The sequence below is a fragment of the Mizuhopecten yessoensis genome, unplaced genomic scaffold, assembly GCF_002113885.1.
Source record: "Mizuhopecten yessoensis strain PY_sf001 unplaced genomic scaffold, ASM211388v2 scaffold2711.2, whole genome shotgun sequence".
Lineage (NCBI taxonomy): Eukaryota > Metazoa > Mollusca > Bivalvia > Pectinida > Pectinidae > Mizuhopecten > Mizuhopecten yessoensis.
Window position 1 is genome coordinate 2,418,005 of NW_018485984.1, and position 21,915 is coordinate 2,439,919.

The following is a 21,915-nucleotide window of genomic DNA, read 5'->3' on the forward strand; positions in this document are numbered from 1 at the left end:
GTCCAGGGAGAGTAAGGTCAAGGGACCTAACTCTAGTTTGCTTGTCATAGTATTTTTGTAAAGCTGATCAACACTGACATTACCAGGTAACCAAAGCATAACTGCATGAAATGAACACAGGATGGCAGGTGGAACATTTTATAGTAATAAGATAAATTGCGAGGACCACATTTTTCTATGATGACTAAATGGCAATAAATTACATGTTTTTTGGAGCTCTAGGGAATATTTCTAATTAAAAAAAGAAGTGATGATCTTTTGCTGAAGCAGCAGGCGCAGGATTTTTTAAGGTATGACAGGTGTATTAGAGTGATTGCAGGATTGAAATGCTTTGTTTTATGTTTTTGTAAGAGAGAGAATGAACGAGAAGAACGCTGAATGAATCCCATCCTGTGTAAGGACACATGTACACTTGCATTATATGTTTGTGATCAAGGACCCAACCATGTAGATTTCAAATACGTTGAAAATAAAACAATTCAAAACTGAAGAATATAAAGGTTCGGAAAAAAATTAAACAAAAGAAAAAAAAGTTGTATGCATATATATATCAGTATACTGGATTAGTGGCGCAGTGACAAGAAAAATTGTGTTTGCATTTTGTGTAAGTACAGGTAAAGAAGGTCAATGTTTTAACCCCTATGTAACTTTAGTAGACTCTACCATGTATTAATATGGATGAATCCATTATGGTCTAAAGTGGTGAAAGGGTCAACTTGAATCTGGGGACTCCTGGGAAATATCAGCTAATAAACAGATCATACAGAAACAAGGAAGTAATAAAACAACCACTTTAGGGATCAAAGTTTTAATAAATCACACGGAGAGGTCTTCCAGCCACTGCATCAAGCAAGCATTAAAAACAAATTTATACATGGTGGAAATTTTCTAAAATGAAACCAGTAGATTCTTTTTTTTCAGTATTGATGTTATTGCATTTCCTTGAGTGTGTAGATGGTCTATTTCCACCGTATAATCTACCATATAATCTGTTATGTACTGCTCCCTTTCTCCAGTTTCTTAGAGGATTGGTTTGATTGGAGTGTTGTATCATGAATATTTAAGTTGATTTTCTTAATATTTCTTGAACATAAATCTATTGTTGTAATATGTCTTTGTTGCAGTTTGTCTTGCACTGTGTATCAATGACAAAACTTCCTAATTACATTCATACCATAAATTAAAAGTGTAGAATTGATTACACCGTTGCGATGAGTCCTTGAAGACATTGGAATCTGCTGATATGTATGTAAGCTTTTCCGATGATGTTGTCATGCCACCCCATTCTTATTCAATTGTCATGAATGAAACTTCACAACTATGTTCATAACTATCCCCTTTTGTAAAAGTTTGTGTTTTGACATGATGAAGTCAAAAACATGGTGACTATGAATACATTTTTAGCTGTCACTGTTTAAAACCCATCAGTTCATATCCGATAGTAACAAAATTTAAAATTTATGTATACAATAATCTCGTCTTGTGCAATTTCATTCTTCTATCTATCCAAGACCACTGTTACTGTAATAGAATATTTGATATAATTGACCCTGTGTACACGAAACAATTGACATTTCCAATCACTTTCAATCACAACTGTATTGGCATCATCTGCAGTGCCTTGTTTAGGTTATGACCTTTCAGAAAAAGTTAAATGAAATTCCATAATCTTTGTTGAAAGATATTGAGAAGTGTTACCTATGAGACTAACATCATACCTGAACTTAAAGTGTTATTTGTGTAGGTAACAAGTGGCGTTGCTGATGTAACACCAATCTAAAAGTACATTTACTGTTGCGTGAAGGTCACCATATTTTCTAGAAATGTTAGTTGCATGTTCGGTTAATTAGGTCACCATATTTTCTAGAAATGTTAGACCATAAATCTACTCTGGACAACTCGCTCAATTTGCAACTGGTGACATGATGCATCCCTTTTTGTGCAGATTCCAGCATTTTTGGTTTGCTTTGGGTCGTCATGCAGAAAAATAATTGCCCTAGAAAATGTGCACTTGATTTACTAACACAAAAAGCCTGCGATCTGATGTGGCCGACTTTGACACAGATTGTGCTACTCAATGCTACGGCACTGACTAAAATTGGCAATGCCTGTCGTCTACTGTCAAAGTATGCTGGAGTATTGCACATTGTCTGTCTACAATGATTATATTGTCCATGCATGTGCGTTACACACGCTGGAGCTCAAGTGATATTGCTTTCGATGTAGATATGGCTATCAATTTCATAGAGGTACAAGCCCAAGGTACAGGCCTGAGGTAAAATTTGTGATATTCCTTGATGCTCGCTGACTATCGCTCAGAAGATAACGTGATTATAGTTATGACAAGACAGGCGACCATTTTCCACCCTTCGTTTGATCCCCACTTAAGCAGAAGCAGTATGATGCTAATACACATTTGGCTCCATTTAGGTAAAAGATATTCTTACGACATCTCGGAGAACTCGTAGAGACATTTTGATGGCAGACAACTGAAGTGCTACAGATTCACCGGTGTTGTAGTGCCGGCTCAACAAGATCTGTTACAAATTATAGATATCACAGCAGAAAATTCCAAACCCACTAGCTATTACACAGCATGCTGGGAAAGCATCAGGACCATTACACATCTAAACAAATGTAATCCAATCAAAATATTTTGATGCTTGTTAACAGAGTAAGGATATGACTTATTTAAGGCTAATTTATGTGACATATTTCTATTTGTTCATTCCCAATGTAAGCAAATTGACACAACTTTATGTGAACTATGTATGATTCTATTGGCATCATATGGCATTAACAAGCAGAAATAATGATGACAAAAATAAATGCACTGCACATTTAGGTCATAAGGGAGAGGTCATAGAAACAGTCGAGTTCAAAGTTCACACGCTTCTTATGCTAATTACAGGTCTAATTACAAAAAATAAATATTTTTCACAAAATGAAAACAAGAAAACAGGTTCTGTTTAAAAGACAGACATTTTAAGTATATAATTTAATTTTAATCTTACACATTTTCATCATCTTTGTAAATAAACTTGGGAATGTAGCTTTACTTTAAACATGGTAATAAATCAATAAAAAAGGGAGACAAAAAAATTAAGCCCACCTGTAAGTAAGTTAACCTGCAATTGGAAATTAGACTATCTTATCAACATCATCATTGATTGAAATGGAATATCGTGGTAAATTCTCACTTTATAGCTAAGTTGTGCGAGATTTCATTTAGTGATAAGCATTAATTTCCTTGGTGTAACTTCATTGATCAGAAGTTGTAACGCCACTGATGCCCATCTTAAGTGCCTATGTTAGTGAAGACGAGGTCTTGTCATAGACCGCTATCTCTAAACTCCTCTAATGGAAAAACCAAATATATTGAAGAAATTGAAAAAAGAACAGATAAAAAGTAACCTCGTAAGATTTGAACTGATTCAGAATCGGGCACATTTTTTGGTAAAGATGCGATTTATGTTATAAATAACAGTTATTTTAATTATTTAATTTATTACTGTGAAATTCCAATTTCTTACATTATTTCACAAAGAAATTAAATATGAGAAATCATTTCCTTTTAGGATTTAGTTGGTTCTTGGCACATTTCTGTGTTAATTTTAATGGAAGATTAAAAAATAATAATTCAGCTTTGATTTCTTTTATCATTCATAGAATATCTAGATATCTGTCTTTAAAAGCTTAAAACAGTGCTGAACATAATTTTGAATTTGCGCTTTTTCACCTAAAAATCAATTTACGTATTTTGAGGGATTGAAGTGAGTTTCACTGATGATCTATCATGACTGTAATAATTTATTGGTATAATCAATGCCTGTGAAATAAGGCACTCTGAACTTCAGTAAAGATATATAGCACCATGTTAACATCTGAAATATAATAACTAAATATTTAAACTCTTTGAATGTAAATGGACAATATATACCTGTAGTTTACAGAGTGGCTTCATATACCTGTAGTTTACAGAGTGGCAGTGGTGATAAATGATGTTTTAAAGCAATAAACCACAAAATAAATTGCACATTGTTCAGGGAGTGAAATCAGCTATTTAAATGTAAATCAAGTTTTACTTAAAATTTCTTATTAATTTTATGTTCATAACAAGATTTATTGTATTTATTGCATGGTGAAGTGAGGACTTGTGATGTATATATGTAATAAATTATTGAGAAAATCATAAAAGAAATCCTCCAATAAGATGTTTGCCTGTAATTTTTGTGTAACATTGTAAAGTGATGGCCTAGATCGTCATGGATACAAGTTCAAATCCCATTTACTGTCACAAACAATGCCGACAAATATCAATGTAGATGCTGTGTATTTTCTACCACTCACATTTAATCAAACACAGACACCAACGGAATACCGCGGATCATTCTAGAGGTCTGTCTATACGGATCGGCCATATGTGATACCGTCCGGAATGTCATATTTTCGACGTAGAGTTATGGGTACGCTAAGGGAGGTTATTTACATTTCATCAACAGCATTTTGCCTTTATAATCGTAATGATAAGTGCCACATTGTGGGATAATCAGAATCATATGGGGTGGCTAAGGAATGGCTGTGGTTGATGGGGGAGGAATGGGAGGCAGAAGATTCGGACAATATACAAAGACCAAGTCTTTTTGTAGGTACACATATTAATGGCGGGGCTGACATCAAAGTTACGATTGATGATGCGGCCTGTCATCACAGAATCTGGGAAGATTTGAAAACACATTTTTTGGTAGTTTTATCAGGTTACATATTAAGCGTATCAAAGATAATGTGATTTTTCTGGGGAGGCTTCATCACTGATCTGTGATAGTAGTACCTCACATACTTTCTATCGTTTGTAGATGTATTTGTAGTCTCATTCGTCAAATGAATTATATATAAATATGTTTCTAGGTAGGGTACGTCTCGGAACAAAAACATTACCGATTTACTCCCACTCATATTCATGTAGAAGGTTTTTCCACCCTAGTTAGATCACACCTCACTGGTAAATACCAAGGAGATCTGACTGTTGGAGAAAGTCTGTTAACCAATAACAGAGCTTTTTTTTCATTTTTTTTTTCAAATGTAGATTTATGCATTATGGTATGTGATTGTTAGCATATGAATGTGATTAGCTGATGAAGAAGATCTGTGTATGATATGGCCCAACGTTTGGATTCCCACTGTACACAATGCTAGGTTCATATAGACCTATTTATTATAACACGCGTTGATAGCTACATGTGTTTGACAGCTCTAGGAAAAATGCATTCTTTGAGGACTATAGACTAAAGATTATAACAGAATGAAAAACATTCTGTTTGAACTGCCGAATCTGGTGTAAGGAAGAAATAAAGATATCGAAGGGAGGCTAATCATGGAAGTGTGGATGTCATTTGATGTTTTGGAAATCATATTGGCTGTTAATGCCAGACTGTAATAAAAAATACAGTTCATGTGTACTGTGTTATAATGTGCAACTGTGGATCACCTCCTCCAAACCACACGCCCCGTCTCCACTAATTACAGCCGACACAGGTCCTGACTTGGAAACCTGATGGAAATAATAAGATTTCAGTTGGGTGAAAATGTACAGCCACTTCAGAAAACTGCATATTGTGAAAAAGTTGGGGAAAAAAATGTTCATCAAAGTACTGAAGAACAAAAAATGGCCTGTACGATAAATCTTGTTACTGCCAATAATACAGAATGGCCCTCTGTGACAAATATAGAGAAAGGATAAAAGCCCTTTGAGAGGATAAGTAATTAATGAAAAGAATGTCCTTGTCAGTGAATAGAGCTAAATGTTTCTTCAAAGCAGGCAAAATTAAAACATCCACCAGCATCTTCCCTTCGCAGTGACATTGGGGGACTTTAGTACACACACATATTTTCCCCATTACACCTAATCTGCAGCATTAGTGACAAAACAGTCCATTACCATTAGAACTGATGGATGTGGAACATATGCTGGTGCCAAGAAAACGTTATTTCATGGAAGTGACATCAACAAAAATCAAGCCTAGGAATCTACTGTGATTATCTGATTGAAGAGAACCTGTCACTAGTCAATTTCAAGTACCAAGATACATGGCAACCATTTTGCCACTGATTCAAATGTCATTCTTTGTTGTACTTTATATCATTTTGTGTTTTATTTTCGATAAAAAACTTTCAGCAATTGAAATGATAGTGTTGAGCCGTAGAATGATGATTCAATTATGCATGTTCATTGTATACTGTGAAATCACTAATTTTCTTTCATTGATTTTGTGGGTTATCTTCATCCATTAATTCATAGGTCCACAAAGTTTGATATAAAAATATATAAGTAATTGTGTGGGTATTTATAATCCAAAATTAACGTACCAACGAAATAGTGTTTTGTCAAAAAACCCATAATAGTGTTTTCTCTGGAAACCTGAAAATTTGGGACCCATCAAAATATCAAGTTTCAAAGTTGCAAATGTATTTATTTTCTCCTTCCTAAATTACAAGTCCCCTGTCTCTGTCCTGGGTTACATGTCCCCTGTCTCTGTCCTGGATTACATGTCCCCAGTCTCTGTCCTGGGTTACAAGTCCCCTGTCTCTGTCCTGGATTACATGTCCCCTATCTCTGTCCTGGATTACCATGTCCCCTGTCTCTGTCCTGGATTACATGTCCCCAGTCTCTGTCCTGGATTACATGTCCCCAGTCTCTGTCCTGGGTTACAAGTCCCCTGTCTCTGTCCTGGATTACCATGTCCCCTGTCTCTGTCCTTGGTTACAAGTCCCCTGTCTCTGTCCTGGATTACATGTCCCCTGTCTCTGTCCTTGGTTACAAGTCCCCTGTCTCTGTCCTGGATTACATGTCCCCAGTCTCTGTCCTGGATTACATGTCCCCAGTCTCTGTCCTGGGTTACAAGTCCCCTGTCTCTGTCCTGGATTACCATGTCCCCTGTCTCTGTCCTTGGTTACAAGTCCCCTGTCTCTGTCCTGGATTACATGTCCCCTGTCTCTGTCCTGGATTACATGTCCCCAGTCTCTGTCCTGGGTTACATGTCCCACATCTCTGTCCTGGGTTACAAGTCCCCTGTCTCTGTCCTTGATTACCATGTCTCCTGTCTCTGTCCTTGGTTACATGTCCTCTATCTCTGTCCTGGATTACCATGTCTCCTGTCTCTGTCCTTGGTTACATGTCCCCTGTCTCTGTCCTTGGTTACATGTCCCCTATCTCTGTACTGGGCTACATGTCCCACATCTCTGTCCTTGGTTACATGTCCCCTGTCTCTGTCCTTGGTTACAAGTCCCCTGTCTCTGTCCTGGATTACCATGTCTCCTGTCTCTGTCCTTGATTACATGTCTCCTGTCTCTGTCCTGGATTACATGTCCCCAGTTTCTGTCCTTGGTTACATGTCTCTTGTCTCTGTCCTTGGTTACATGTCCCCTGTCTCTGTCCTTGGTTACATGTCCCTTGTCTATGTACTGGGTTACATGTCCCCTGTCTCTGTCCTTGGTTACATGGCCCCTATCTCTGTATTTGGTAACAAGTCTCTTGTCTCTGTTCTTGGTTACATGTCCCCTATCTCTGTCCTTGGTTACATGTCCACTGTCTCTGTCCTGGGTTATATGTCTCTTGTCTCTGTCCTTGGTTACAAGTCTCCTGTCTCTGTCCTTGGTTACGTGTCTCCTGTCTCTGTCCTTGGTTACATGGCCCCTATCTCTGTCCTTGGTTACATGTCCCCTATCTCTGTCCTTGGTTACAAGTCCCCTGTCTCTGATCTTGGTTACATGTCCCCTGTCTTTGTCCTGGGTTACATGTCTCTTGTCTCTGTCCTGGATAACAAGTCCCCTGTCTCTGTCCTTGGTTACATGTCCCTTGTCTCTGTCCTTGGTTACATGTCCCCTGTCTCTGTCCTGGGTTACATGTCCCCTATCTATGTCCTTGGTTACATGTCCCCTGTCTCTGTCCTGGGTTACATGTCTCTTGTCTCTGTCCTGGGTTACATGTCTCTTGTCTCTGTCCTTGGTTACATGTCCCCTATCTCTGTCCTTGGTTACATGTCCCTTGTCTTTGTCCTTGGTTACATGTCTCCTGTCTCTGTCCTTGGTTACATGTCTCCTGTCTCTGTCCTTGGTTACATGTCCCTTGTCTTTGTCCTTTGTTACAAGTCTCCTGTCTCTGTTCTTGGTTACATGTCTCCTGTCTCTGTCCTTGGTTACATGTCTCCTGTCTCTGTCCTTGGTTACATGTCCCTTGTCTCTGTCCTTAGTTACATGTCTCCTGTCTCTGTCCTAGGTTACATGTCCCCTGTCTCTGTCCTTGGTTACATGTCCCCTATCTCTGTCCTGGATTACAAGTCCCCTGTCTCTGTCCTTGGTTACATGTCCCCTGTCTCTGTCCTTGGTTACATGTCCCTTGTCTCTGTCCTTGGTTACATGTCCACTGTCTCTGTCCTGGGTTACATGTCTCTTGTCGCTGTCCTTGGTTACAAGTCTCCGGCTCTGTCCTTGGTTACATGTCTCTTGTCTATGTCCTTGGTTACAAGTCTCCTGTCTCTGTCCTTGGTTACATGTCCCCTGTCTCTGTCCTTGGTAACATGTCCGTTGTCTCTGTCCTTGGTTACATGTCCGTTGTCTCTGTCCTTGGTTGCATGTCCGTTGTCTCTGTCCTGGATTACAAGTCCCCTGTCTCTGTCCTTGGTTACATGTCCGTTGTCTCTGTCCTTGGTTACATGTCCGTTGTCTCTGTCCTGGATTACAAGTCCCCTGTCTCTGTCCTTGGCTACATGTCCCCTGTCTCTGTCCTTGGTTACATGGCCCCTATCTCTGTCCTTGGTTACATGTCCCCTGTCTCTGTCCTTGGCTACATGTCCGTTGTCTCTGTCCTTGGCTACATGTCCCCTGTCTCTGTCCTTGGTTACATGTCCCCTGTCTCTGTCCTTGGTAACATGTCCGTTGTCTCTGTCCTTGGTTACATGTCCGTTGTCTCTGTCCTGGGTTACAAGTATCCTGTCTGTGAATTAGGTTACATGTGTCCTGTCTCTGTCCTGGGTTACAAGTCTCTTGATTGTTTTTCTTAGGTTACCTAGTTTCAAGTTTCTTGTATTTGTCCTTGGCTACAAGTCATGTTTTTCTGTCCTGAATTACCTATAAACACAAGTCTTTCTCCTCCTTGGGTAGAAGCCATTTGTCCTTTGATGGCTCCTCCCACTTGACCTGACCTGGTGCATCATATGTATTCAATCAGTACACAATATAAATAATCTGGTATTAAATTATTGTCAGGAATGGTGACTTGATGCAAAAATTTGGCAAGGTGCCAACTCCAACATTAGCAGAATTGAGAGTGTTTCAAGAGAGAAACAACAATGTTCATTGTCTCTGTCACATGGGTGAGGGGGTGGGGTTGGAATAGGGAGAAAGACTGGGTCACAGTGGGGACGGTGGTGGGAAAATACTGGGAAAACACGTTTAAAAAAACCTTCCAGTGGGGAGGTAATATTATCACCATGTTAAGGAAAGTTTTTGTGTGGGAGGAATGGAGAGTACAAAAAGGGTTGTCCTGAGTGTTTTACCTATTCAATGTAGGGAGGACAGGTAGGAATATCTGTCACACTTTATTATAAATGGAAAGGCTCTTGTGGTTGGGCTTGGTAAGAGATAGTTTTGCATTAATTTTATAAATTCCAGGTAAACAGAGCAAGTAATGATGGTTGTTCAGACTTAAGGGGGTATTGTCCAATCGCTAATTTCCCCACTGTAAATATAGTTAGTAACAGAGCTGTAATGCATATGGTTATTAGTATGATAAATTAGGTGGTGAGGCACCTCAGGGGTGAATTGTCCTTCAGTGGTGTGTTGGGTCTATACTCTCAAAACACTGATATTCTTGAGATATGGCAAGAATAGGTTCCAACTTCAAATGTTGGCCTGTTTGCTACAAGAAAAGTATAAAGATTACAAAATACTTAATGGAGAAAGTCCAAGCATGTGTATATTCCAGTTAATTAACAAACAGATGTGTCTATTTGGAAAGAAATGATAATTAGAAATACCCCATAGTGTATCCCTATGGGTAGATAACCATCACATGGTGTAAGAGTATTTAGTAGACAATCATCATTCCTGAAGCTGATTACAGCCAGCCAGATAATTAGTGGTCACTAGGTATGTAGTAAATCTGCTATGTTTACTGTCCTTGTACAGTATGTTATATCATGAGTAGCCTTGACCTTTCTACCCCTGTCCAGTCTATATACGTGTCATTGGTCAGTACAGCTCTTAGTGCTCCTGATGGTTTGGGGTTATAGGTCTGACCAACTACAGAATTGAATCTTTATTATCTCTAACTGTTGAGAAACAGGAAATAAATTGCTACTTTTTGAGCATAAAACTGCTTTCAGTTTCAGAAAAAGTTAAAGCTGACTTCTTTAATGATGATTATCCATGGTCCAATCTTTATCATCGATGATGGTAATGATAATGTTGACAATGTATCTTTCTTTGATAAAAGAAGGGATACAAAGATTTTATCATCATCAAGAATATTGATGTTTTTGTGACCCTTGACCTATGAATACCATTAAAGGTGCTTAAAGAACTCATGACCCTTTCATCTCAAACCGTTGACACTACCAATGAGCAACAACAGCAGTGAATGTCATGTTGCAGCACATTTATAAAGGATGATTGTGACAGGAAATGTATCGGGCAAAAATGTTCGGCTTCATTAACTTATTCAGATAGAACTTGGGTCAGAGTGCATCACCTCGGGAAGAAATGATCGTGATATCTCAACGTTATCATGCAATGAATGTTTTTTCAATCAAGGCTGTTTCCTCTGATTGAAATATACTCATTAAATTAACCCTTAAACAAATATGTGCTTCAACATGCAGGTCAACATTTCCTTTATTATGATGTCAATAAAATCAAGTCTTTTAATATGTTTAAAAGGTTTTCTGTATGATCTTCATCAACCATTGTTGCCTTGTGTGAGGGATTCAGAAACGGAGGTCAAAGAGTGAGTCAGTAAAAAAGTACATTTGACTTTACATAGGTATTAAAAGCAGGAAACGGCTCTCTTGGGTGTCAACTAATCATGCGGGTCATACGGGCAAAAGCATGCAAGACCCTGATCTCCGACTTCTTCCAAAGCTTGAAGTGGATTTCTCAACTGAAGTGACGTGTTGTCCTTTGCTCAACAATAAGGGAGTGGCTTACCATGTGATGATCTCCGTCAGAATTTCCACATTTTATTATGATAAATTTGTGACATTACCATATTTTACCGGCAATAAGCCCCCTCCTCACTTTGGTAAATGTCCTGGGAGGTGGGTGCCTGCCATTAAGAACCCCCCCCCCCCCCTTTTTTTTTTGCAGGTGAAAAATGTGAAGTCGTTTGGAGAAAAAAAAAACGAAAGTTAAAAAAACATTTACTTGTGTCTGTGTTGTTTCTTTAAAATCTGCATCAACAGTTAGATTTAGGTCGTGTAACACCTTTCCAATTTTACAATACTGATAAAAACAACAACGCAATTATAAAATGACAATTGGTTGAAATCACAATAGCGTCGCTGTGGGACGTTGAGGAGATTCTGACATGTTGAGTTACAAGACGTATTCTAGTTTATGATTAAATCATCGATCAAAAAAATGAAGAAATAAATCGACTCAAAACGTATCAATGTAAATGTCCAATTCGGCCTCACCTGCAGATGACATGTGCGCCTCGGTCCGCCGATATTTACCTGTTTGCGTAGGGCACAAAGCCGTTCATTGGAAAGTTACATATTATGTTACAACGAAGTATTTCCACATCAAACATGTCAAACCCTTCAAAACCTTTATTATCATCGTAGTTGACGCTGGAGAATAAAGGTTTACCAGCATATTCATCGCTTCAATCTACACGTCTGCCATTCTTATGACCTTTTTTTTTTTTATTTGAAAATCTCTCGCACACCTTTGGTCATTACTAGCGTACACTGCCGGGAATATCGAAAGTAATGACAAAACAACCAATCAGAAGCCTTCTACTATACACGTTCGGGTTTGGTATAGCAACAACCCGACTTCACACTTTCTGGCTACCGATCAAAACCTACAGACCGAGAAACGGCATATGCCGTGCATAGCACTGACTACCCGACTTTTCAAAACGGCATATGCCGTGCGTAGCACTGACGACCCGACTTTTCAAAATGGCATATGCCGTGCGTAGCAGCCTAAGGGTTAACAAACATGAAATTTTATTTGTGTCTTCTGGTTATTCGTACAACATGAACTTTTTTATGTTGAAATATTTACTGGACACTCAACAGTAGAGGTGAGATAAAATCCAAGATGGTGGACCATGTTGAAATTATGTGAACAGGGGGGTTGCTNCCCCCCCCCCCCCCCCCCCCCCTCTTTTGGCCCATCTTTTTTGCTTATTGCCGGTAAAATACGGTATGTGCCTAAAACAAGTGATAGGTCCTTAAATGATTTCATTACTGTAAAACCTGTATACAGAGACCACTAAGAAGAAATCTGTGAGACCTCTTTTTGTAGGGGGTCTCTGAGTACAGGATCATGTTACATGAAAATAGTTGCAAGAGAGGATTGAAAGTGGCCTCTCAACACAGGTGGTCTCTTAATAGATGTGGTCGGTGATTTCTTAATTAGTTTAAATTAGATTTCCTCAATTTCTTGAGGGAAGTTGCCCCATATTTGTAAGGTATGCCTTTGTGAGATTTGTATTGTGAAAATCACATTGTGTAAAATATTATTGTTCATGAGAAGTGAGAATATATATATTTCAAGTAAACTTTCAACGGGTGGATGCAGTGGATTTCAATAAATCATGTCAATTGGTTTTCATTTCAATATTGTATTTAATTCATCTTCAGTTGTTTGAATTTGAACACATCAGTTGCAACTTGCAAATGAAATATTTATGTATTTATTTGCCATAAAGGTAGAAATTGACAGTACTCTGTTTTATATCTCCAGCAAAGAAGAGTTCCAATTTGTTTGGCATTTTCCCGACTTTTCCGATTTTTCGAAATTTATTCCACAAAAATGACTTTGAAATGGAGATTTGATCTCAGAACTCTGGATAATAAAGTAGCATCCTGATCTACAATGCTATCTGTCATGATATTTAATATGTTAATACTTTTCTGCAACACTACTGGGAATGATCTTAAAATGTTGTGATCCCAAATAAAAGGTTCACAATCCATACACATATTTGTATGAATGTAAAGGAAAAGACATGCATATTTTACAAGGAAAATAATATTTCAAAACGTGTATACAGAAGAAAAGTAATAGGAATATCTACCTTGAGTGAAACTTTTTTTGAACTGACATGACCAAATACTTGTGGGTGTTTTAATCTCTCTGTAGAGTTTTGCATCATTATGGTTTTATTGTTTTACCACAACACAAGTTATATTTAGATAGTGGATCTTTCTAAATTTTCAAGAGTACTCGTTTCAAAGTATTAACATCTGTGTGTAATTTTGAGTATCTCGTTACATACATATTACAGAAAAAGATGGGTCTATTTATGTGTCTTTATGACGTCTGCACAGTCCAATTGTAAAAATCTGGTAAGGTTATTAAGAAAGTGCAAAAATAATTAATCTTACGTTTTTTAAAAATATTGCAATTCAAAACAAAACTGTATGTTGTGCGATTCAAATTATCATGACAAAAAAACCCAAAACATTTGTACATTTTCGGATATTTTTTTAAAATCTTGTATGGAAAATTTGTGGCATTGGTATGCTAAAAGAATTTTAAACAAACTTGCCCTGATATTATATTTGGATACTGTCCTCATTATCTAATGTTATCATACATCATAAGCAGAAGAATTGTGATGATGGTAAATAACCTCCTCACAATGAAGTACCACATCCTGAAATGACCTTAGCTCTTCATAAGACTCTAAACCTAATAAACAAAGTGATGAAGTTTCGACATTTACACTTTTTCTTCCTTCTTTTTCTATTGCGTAAAGACAGACAATACTGTATGTCTGTCTGACCACTGCTGTGACTAACAGCACACCCAGGACTCATTATCGCGTTTTATAAAAGTCCAAAATAAAAAAAATACTCTGTTCTTCGTACTTGACTACGATCATCATGGCATTTTCTTGTCCATAATTTGAGTTAATGAATGCTCCCTTCGGTAGTGAAGGCTCCCCAATATCTTTAGCCCCGCTGAAATGTCTATCATAATTACCACTTAATAGCATCTTGGATTTTGATAGCAGGTTTGCTGCACTTGTACCTGTGGGCCCCGCTTGCCTGGTAAATATTTGGCTGTGTTATGCAGAATTCTGTCAGAGGAGACTCAATAAATGATGTTTCTGTTTGTTTACACCGCTAACTGGCAATATCATCTAGGTTTAAAGAATGGTGTTTTGTTTGTGACATGAATAAAGAGCCCCTTTGCAATGTTCTCTGTGATAGAAAGTGCCTTTTGTTCACACATATTTCAAATTGTTACTAGTATTTCGAATTAAATAAGAGCTGTGATTCCATATTAAATTACAATATATATATCTATTGGATGCTTTGTGGAGGATGACTGCCATGGGTCATAGTGTACCAGAAAAAGGGTCAGAAGGTTGTTGTTTATCAACAGCATGGTTATGCAAGCACTAGATCTACAGGTCAAATGATAAGGGTCAAAGGCTATTCAACCACTAGGGGTCAAAGGCTATTCAACCACTAGGGGTCAAAGGTTATTCAAGCATTAGAGTCACATACTTGCCAACTGTTTGAAATGTCCACGGGCAAGATTCCCCATGCTCAAAATTAAAACAAAGTAACATGTGTGCATACACCCCGTAGAGACAAAATGACATATTTTCAGCTGCTCTCTCAGATGAAATCATCACATCATAGAATATAGGAATGGGTTAGCAAATTCAATAGTTGAAAATACTATATTTAAGGCAAAAATAGGGAGTCTCCATCCTAAATAGGGAGGGTTGGCAAGTATGTAGAGATCAAAGATCTTTGTTACATTTAAGTCTAAAGGATGGTAGCACATGTACTAAAATTGACAAAATACATTGTCACATCTGTCCAAGGTTAGCTATTTCCGAAGTTCATAGGGCTTGAACAGAACCTTGGCGAAAGGTTATGTACGACTCATCCAATGAGAAGCAGCTATTATCAAATTTGAAATTCAGGGAAGAGTTCAGCATTTTCAGGTCAATGATGAATTGTGGGCCTTTAACCTATTATCAAATTGCTGTTATCCTGGAAGGTGTTCATCTATATAAGATAATAGATTATAGATGAATTTAAATATTTGAGAATTTTTTGAGATGGACTTTCACTTTCTGTATAAGAAATGATTTGAAGTGGAATTATCGTATGGGAGAATGATTTCCTTTGGACCCAATATGAGAGAATGATTTTTGTGTGAGAAAATTAAACGAAGGACACTTTCTATGTCAGAGTTATAAGTAGATTTTGTATACAATAGAATGACTTGAATTGGACATTCTATATATTGAGAAGGGAGCTGAATCAACAGTCCAACATCTGGTCACAGACAAGATAATGACTAGAGATGGCCCACATATTTGTGCCATTAACATTGGTATACTTTAATGACCTTGGTGCCCCCTGGGAGAAGGTGTGGGACGAGGTGGTCTACTACTGATCTGAACCAGGTCCCATACAACAACAGTGATGCCTGTTATTAGTATTATAGATATAGATAGATAACATCATTTTGATGTGTTTAGTCGAGTACTGGTGTGTCATCTGTTAACTATTATTGAAGAAGCTTACCGTTATGATGGCTAAGATTTCACTATCTGTCAATCACCTGGTATGTCGTCCTAACGAAAGACTTGAATATTGTTTTGATATAAAACACATGCATACTTGTCAACTTTTTGAAATTTCCATGTGGGAGATTACGCATGCCCAGAATTAAAACATAAATAAAATGGGTGTATGTACATCCTAGAGAAAAAGTAATACTTTTGAATAAATGGCATACTTTTGAGATGTTCTTTTGGATGAAATCATCAGATTTTAGAAAATAAAAATAGTTTAGGTTGAAAATGCTCAATTTTGGGGTCCAAAATCGGCAGTCTCCCTCCTAAATAGGGAGAGTTGGCAAGTATGCACATGAGTATTGAATACTCCAAGTTATAAGGTAACATTAAATTTGAAATGATATGCATGTCTATTTCATAAATTTGGCTTTTTGCTTTTGTTGGCAAGGAGTCTCCTTCAGTCACAAATCAAATTTAGTAAATATATTATATGACACTGTTAAAATTATATTGATAATTAGTTATGGAAATTCAAATTAACAAGTTTCTGACCCAATTCCAGTGTCATTTTCAAGTGATGAATAGAAATCCCTGATACTGGTCAGGTGACCATTGACCACTGATAGTCATCTACAAGACTACAACACGTGACCCAACGTCATGTCTTCAAAGTCAAGGTCATGGAGCATGGATGTGTGGGCAATATATTTTATACCATCTTTTAGTGAATCCGGTATATTATTCATCTGTTCAACAGTTTCTATTTTATTTTGACCCTTAGTTTCCATTTTGTGTGTTGCAGCCCCCTTAATTGTCGTTTGACCTTGACCCCTCCTCACATGACCATGTCCAGATGGATACGAAGCACCACCTAGCCAGTTTGTCCTTTTGTGCCAAACTATCCTGACTGTGACAATCTCAAAATTAAGGTAAGCCATGTGTTTATATATAAATATCGTACATACTCGGAAATGAAGTCATATTGACATCATATGATTACACTTTTCACTCCTTAAATATTGTGTTAAATTATGATTTTGCCAATCAATGATCCTGTTTATGGTTTTCTATTGAAAATTTTGTTGGTATGCCAATTCAACTCAAGAAATATTCATACTCATAAATTAAGTCATATTTAAATAATAAAAATACTGTAAACGACCATATTTTAGCATTAGTAATTCAAATAGTAAGGTGAGTCACATCTTTAGCTTACAAACTAGCTCAAGGTAAGTCTCATGGTCATAAAAGGGGTAGCATGTTCTTCGGAAAGAGGCCAACATACCTGTATAATATATATGTAATCGTCCGTTGGAAGAGTCTGTTGGAAGAGTTTGTATGTACCAAGAATAGTTTACATTATCGTCCAAAGGGAAATGAAAAGTCTAAACATAGAACTGAAACATGTTTTATGACTTGCTGTTGGTTGACATCATTGGAAAAACACCATAATATGTTTCTCTCGTTTATTTTTTGTGTCACGTTCGAGCATAACAACTTACAAGAAGAAATACAAAAAAATGTATATTTGGAAATGTTGAAGGCGTTTTTGCACTGGGCTTACTTTTTTATTGCCTTCAAAAAAAGTAATTGCTAACCAGTGAAAAACAGTACATAGAATAATTACAACTGTTAGACTGAGTGTCACTAAACACGGAGGTGTTAACTGTTAGACTGAGTGTCACTAAACACAGAGGTGTTATCTGTTAGACCGAGTGTCACTAAACACAGAGATGTTATCTGTTAGACCGAGTGTCACTAAACACAGAGGTGGTATCTGTTAGACCGAGTGTCACTAAACACAGAGGTGTTAACTGTTAGACTGAGTGTCACTAAACACAGAGGTGTTATCTGTTAGACCGAGTGTCACTAAACACAGAGGTGTTAACTGTTAGACCGAGTGTCACTAAACACAGAGGTGTTATCTGTTAGACCGAGTGTCACTAAACACAGAGGTGTTATCTGTTAGACCGAGTGTCACTAAACACAGAGGTGTTATCTGTTAGACCGAGTGTCACTAAACACAGAGGTGTTATCTGTTAGACCGAGTGTCACTAAACACAGAGGTGTTATCTGTTAGACCGAGTGTCACTAAACACAGAGGTGTTATCTGTTAGACCGAGTGTCACTAAACACAGAGGTGTTATCTGTTAGACCGAGTGTCACTAAACACAGAGGTGTTATCTGTTAGACCGAGTGTCACTAAACACAGAGGTGTTATCTGTTAGACCGAGTGTCACTAAACACAGAGGTGTTATCTGTTAGACCGAGTGTCACTAAACACAGAGGTGTTATCTGTTAGACCGAGTGTCACTAAACACAGAGGTGTTATCTGTTAGACCGAGTGTCACTAAACACAGAGGTGTTATCTGTTAGACCGAGTGTCACTAAACACAGAGGTGTTATCTGTTAGACCGAGTGTCACTAAACACAGAGGTGTTATCTGTTAGACCGAGTGTCACTAAACACAGAGGTGTTATCTGTTAGACCGAGTGTCACTAAACACAGAGGTGTTATCTGTTAGACCGAGTGTCACTAAACACAGAGGTGTTATCTGTTAGACCGAGTGTCACTAAACACAGAGGTGTTATCTGTTAGACCGAGTGTCACTAAACACAGAGGTGTTATCTGTTAGACCGAGTGTCACTAAACACAGAGGTGTTATCTGTTAGACTGAGTGTCACTAAACACAGAGGTGTTAACTGTTAGACTGAGTGTCACTAAACACAGAGACATCTCAAAAGATATAAAATTATATTTCTATTGTTCGATTTAGAAGCAGTTGTTGTAGTTCAACTGAGCTCTGGGATCATGGCGTTCTCTTTAAAATGGTATATTGTCTTCCAACATCGTAAAGCGTCTGCCCTCCGAAACATATTTAATCGGTATAGTAGTCGGTGGTCTTATGGTGTAGTTATTCTATATCATTCCTCATTTTAGTAACCACAAAGACGACGGTTCTGTTGACATATGGTTCAAACGTTTCTCAAGAGTTGTCAATTTATCGTTAACGAATCCATAGAGACAAATTTGGCATTTGTTTTTCAGAGAAGAAAAGGTTAAAGAATCTTAACGTGAAATTACTTTCTCAATTGTTTTGGAACATTTTAATAAATTCTTGTTTTTTTCATTACCCTTGTAGATTATTTACCAGGGTTCATTAGTTTTAAGTGTCGTTAACTCAACTGCATATTGACTGAAAATGTTTAATCTTGATCATTCAGATTTATTGAAATTTATATTGAATACTACATGTCATGATTTTAGATGATCATCTCAAAAAAAATGATTGAAAGCAGTAATAATACATTTTGAATATATTTATTTATTACATTTTTGCCAGTGAAATATCAGATTCTATCAACTTGATAAAACTGATATTTTTCACACTGTGACAAATATCAAAAGTCACTTTTTGATATTGACCAATCATAACGGTACCTTCTATTTGCTGCATTTAAAGGCAACGATTTTTTGTTCAGATTCAAGTGAAGTGACGGTAGAATAAGTGGTTGCTATGGTAAATGTTTGCTACACACACTTAAGTATTTGCAAAAATATAAAATTAATAACATTTTTATACTCTGTGGACTCGTGAATAATATCAAAATATTAGCCACACTCCTGAAATATATTTGTTATTACTGAAGACACCATTAAATATATCCTCTATATATAACCTTTATTTTACAACAGCTATGAATCAAAATATTTCAGCTTATATTAATTATTTTGTTGGCCCAGATGTTAGCGCCTGGTATGTACCTCCATTAGTGACGGCCCAGTTTTCTGTCCTACCATTAATAAGGATTTCGGACCTCTGCGTTTGTTTAGTGTTCTCAAGTCCTTCCATTCATCAGTTTTCTATAGTCCTGCTGTACATACAATTTTTATATCATAAATCTTATTTGAATTGTTTCAAATTTTAAAACACCATAAATGTAATAAAGCTGTTAAAGATCAAATTACATGTTTTCTTATTTCAAAGAAAAATTCACTGGATAAAATCAGTTTATCATCAAAGTCATCTCTGAGGAGATTGTCAGACAATCTGGAACAGTTTTCTAGGGCAGACAGGTCGTTGGCAGACGAAATGCACCAAATTATATGACCATATCTAGGGGGTTACATTAAACCTTTGATATTACAACCAATTTTGGAATATTAGGCCAGACCTATTGACAGATGTGTCCTTGTGGACAGAGTTTGTTCCATTTATGCTGGAAAGTGTCGGCTTTGGGAATTCAGGTTTTGATGATTTTCCAAATTAATTTTCCAGGATAAGACAATAATTACACAACACTGATGGAATTATATATCTACGATTTGAAAATATTAAATAACACCATTCCTTATAGAATAGACCTGACAGTCAACCTTATTGATCCCTGGAGAAGTCAATAAAAGTCTAGGTGTCTGGCGCATAATTCAATATTTCGTTGATTAAGTCATGTGATATCATAGCTTAGTACAAGTAAAGACAGCTTGCAGTCGTGATGTCTTAAATAAGTACTACCGTATTCTGGGAAATTTTCACAGAAATGTTCGCCTTTTACAGATAAAATGTATATTATCCCAGTTTTAATCTTGGCATTTACATTGTATTTGCTATTGTATGTTTTACTGTGTACTTATAATCGTAGACATAGTGAATTTGCTTCCAAGGACAAAAAAGTAATAGACTTTGGCAAACATTTCCTGGCATACAGTATTTTGTAGGGTCTAAATAGTCCAGACTTTCTCTAGCAGTGTTATTTCTTAAAATATACCTTAAGGAGTTCATTTATCCGTTCTCCCTTGGGGAGGGGGTAAAGTTTACTATAGTTTATATAGGGAAACAACACTTTTGGGTATATTTTGACAATTTTCTGTTGGAAATTATTTTTACCTGGTCAGAATCATCTTTGGTGGATGACGGTATCACATTGTAAACTTGGAATTCCTGCCCCATCCCCAGGGGTTAAAGCGGGGCCCCAAAGGGAACATTTACAAATATTTTAAAATTCTTATCCTTTGATGACATGACAAGTATTGTATTTCACTTAGTTTACATGCTGATTTCCACATCACATCTAAACAATAAAATAAAGCTACCAGTAGCTATGATATAACTCAGGTGACCGCTAAGGCCCTTGGGCCTCTTGTTTGTGTTGATCATAATTTAATTTGTTAATTTTATCGTAACATTTTGATGTTGGACAATTAAAATCATCTATTATCCTACTAGTTGGGCTGTTTTTAGATAATTAACCAGTTTGCTTTGTCTATAAATATTTGTTGGAGTATGAATGTAGATGAAACATTTTTTATTTTATTTTCTCAAATTAGGTTCTCGTATTCGGGAATGTGAAGCCAGCAGACTTGACACCTAATGCTACTTGTTCATTGTAGATCCCGAACAAATGGCGTTAACATTTATATTCATTTATTGCAAATGATGTGTCATATTTTATGTATTCAATCATGTGTCTTCTCTGTATGTTGGTCACAGGTCACATGATAGGCAAGCCATTAATTGGCCATTAGATCAACCATCTGATCCAATCAGATGGCACTGATCAGATCGGTGTTAACGAGGAGAACAGAATCCAGGAGCTACAAAGTGTTTTATTTCCTTGACTCCTCATTTATTGGGTTTCGTGATCACTTTTTATGTTCGTGATTTATCAGGAAGTGACCATTAGGGAGGGAAAAGCAACTGCGACTTGTCCCAATATTGGTCAGCTTTACTGCACCATGAAAAACTACAAAAAAACAACAAAAAACAGAAATTTGTTTATGAACTGAAATCATTTTTTTTTTCTTTTATGGAAACTTAAAAAAAATAATGTGTACTGTTAATATATCAAATCTATCAATTATAGAAATGGCTAAGAATGCATTAGATGTGCTGTAGACGTGCTAGCTAGGTACTGTGTTTTACTGTCGATTGGGTATGCTGACAGAGTTTAATTGGAGCGCAGTGTTATATATATATATGACAGGGTTATAACAACATACTTGGTAGGACCTTATACATTGATCTTGTGCTATTCAATCCTTTCAAAGGTGAACTGATGTCACAGATTGAAGTTGATATGGCAATCAATCTAATATTATAGATTTATTGAGGAAGGTGTCATTTTCCTAGCTTTCTA

At 37.0% G+C, this 21,915-nt stretch overlaps 2 protein-coding genes across 16 annotated transcripts in view; one reads left to right on the top strand and one right to left on the bottom strand.

Moving 5' to 3' along the window:
* LOC110445068 (poly(rC)-binding protein 3-like) overlaps positions 1 to 21,915 on the top strand; it is a 253,951-nt gene that overhangs the window by 128,917 nt on the left and 103,119 nt on the right. For all 15 annotated transcript variants that reach the window (XM_021489436.1, XM_021489426.1, XM_021489425.1 and 12 more), the window contains exon 5: positions 16,581 to 16,707. The gene's annotated coding sequence lies outside the window, so the exon portion shown is untranslated. The remainder of the gene's footprint in view (positions 1 to 16,580; positions 16,708 to 21,915) is intronic.
* LOC110445089 (uncharacterized protein DDB_G0283697-like) lies at positions 7,207 to 9,166 on the bottom strand. The gene is made up of 3 exons (XM_021489477.1): positions 9,127 to 9,166; positions 8,496 to 8,992; positions 7,207 to 8,244 (listed from the first exon to the last, which is right to left on the bottom strand). The coding sequence occupies exons 1-3, from the start codon at positions 9,164 to 9,166 to the stop codon at positions 7,207 to 7,209; spliced, it is 1,575 nt and encodes a 524-aa protein (XP_021345152.1).

Bases quoted from the DNA above. Each gene is read 5' to 3' on its own strand.
- LOC110445089 (XM_021489477.1), bottom strand. From the start codon at position 9,166: ATGGCTTCTACCCAAGGAGGAGAAAGACTTGTGTTTATAG. The intron at 8,993-9,126 runs GTAATTCAGGAC...CCTAATTCACAG, and splicing joins AGAAAGACTTGTGTTTATAG to ACAGGATACTTGTAACCCAG. The intron at 8,245-8,495 runs GTAACCAAGGAC...CATGTAACTAAG, and splicing joins AGGACATAGACAAGAGACAT to GACAGAGACAAGGGACATGT.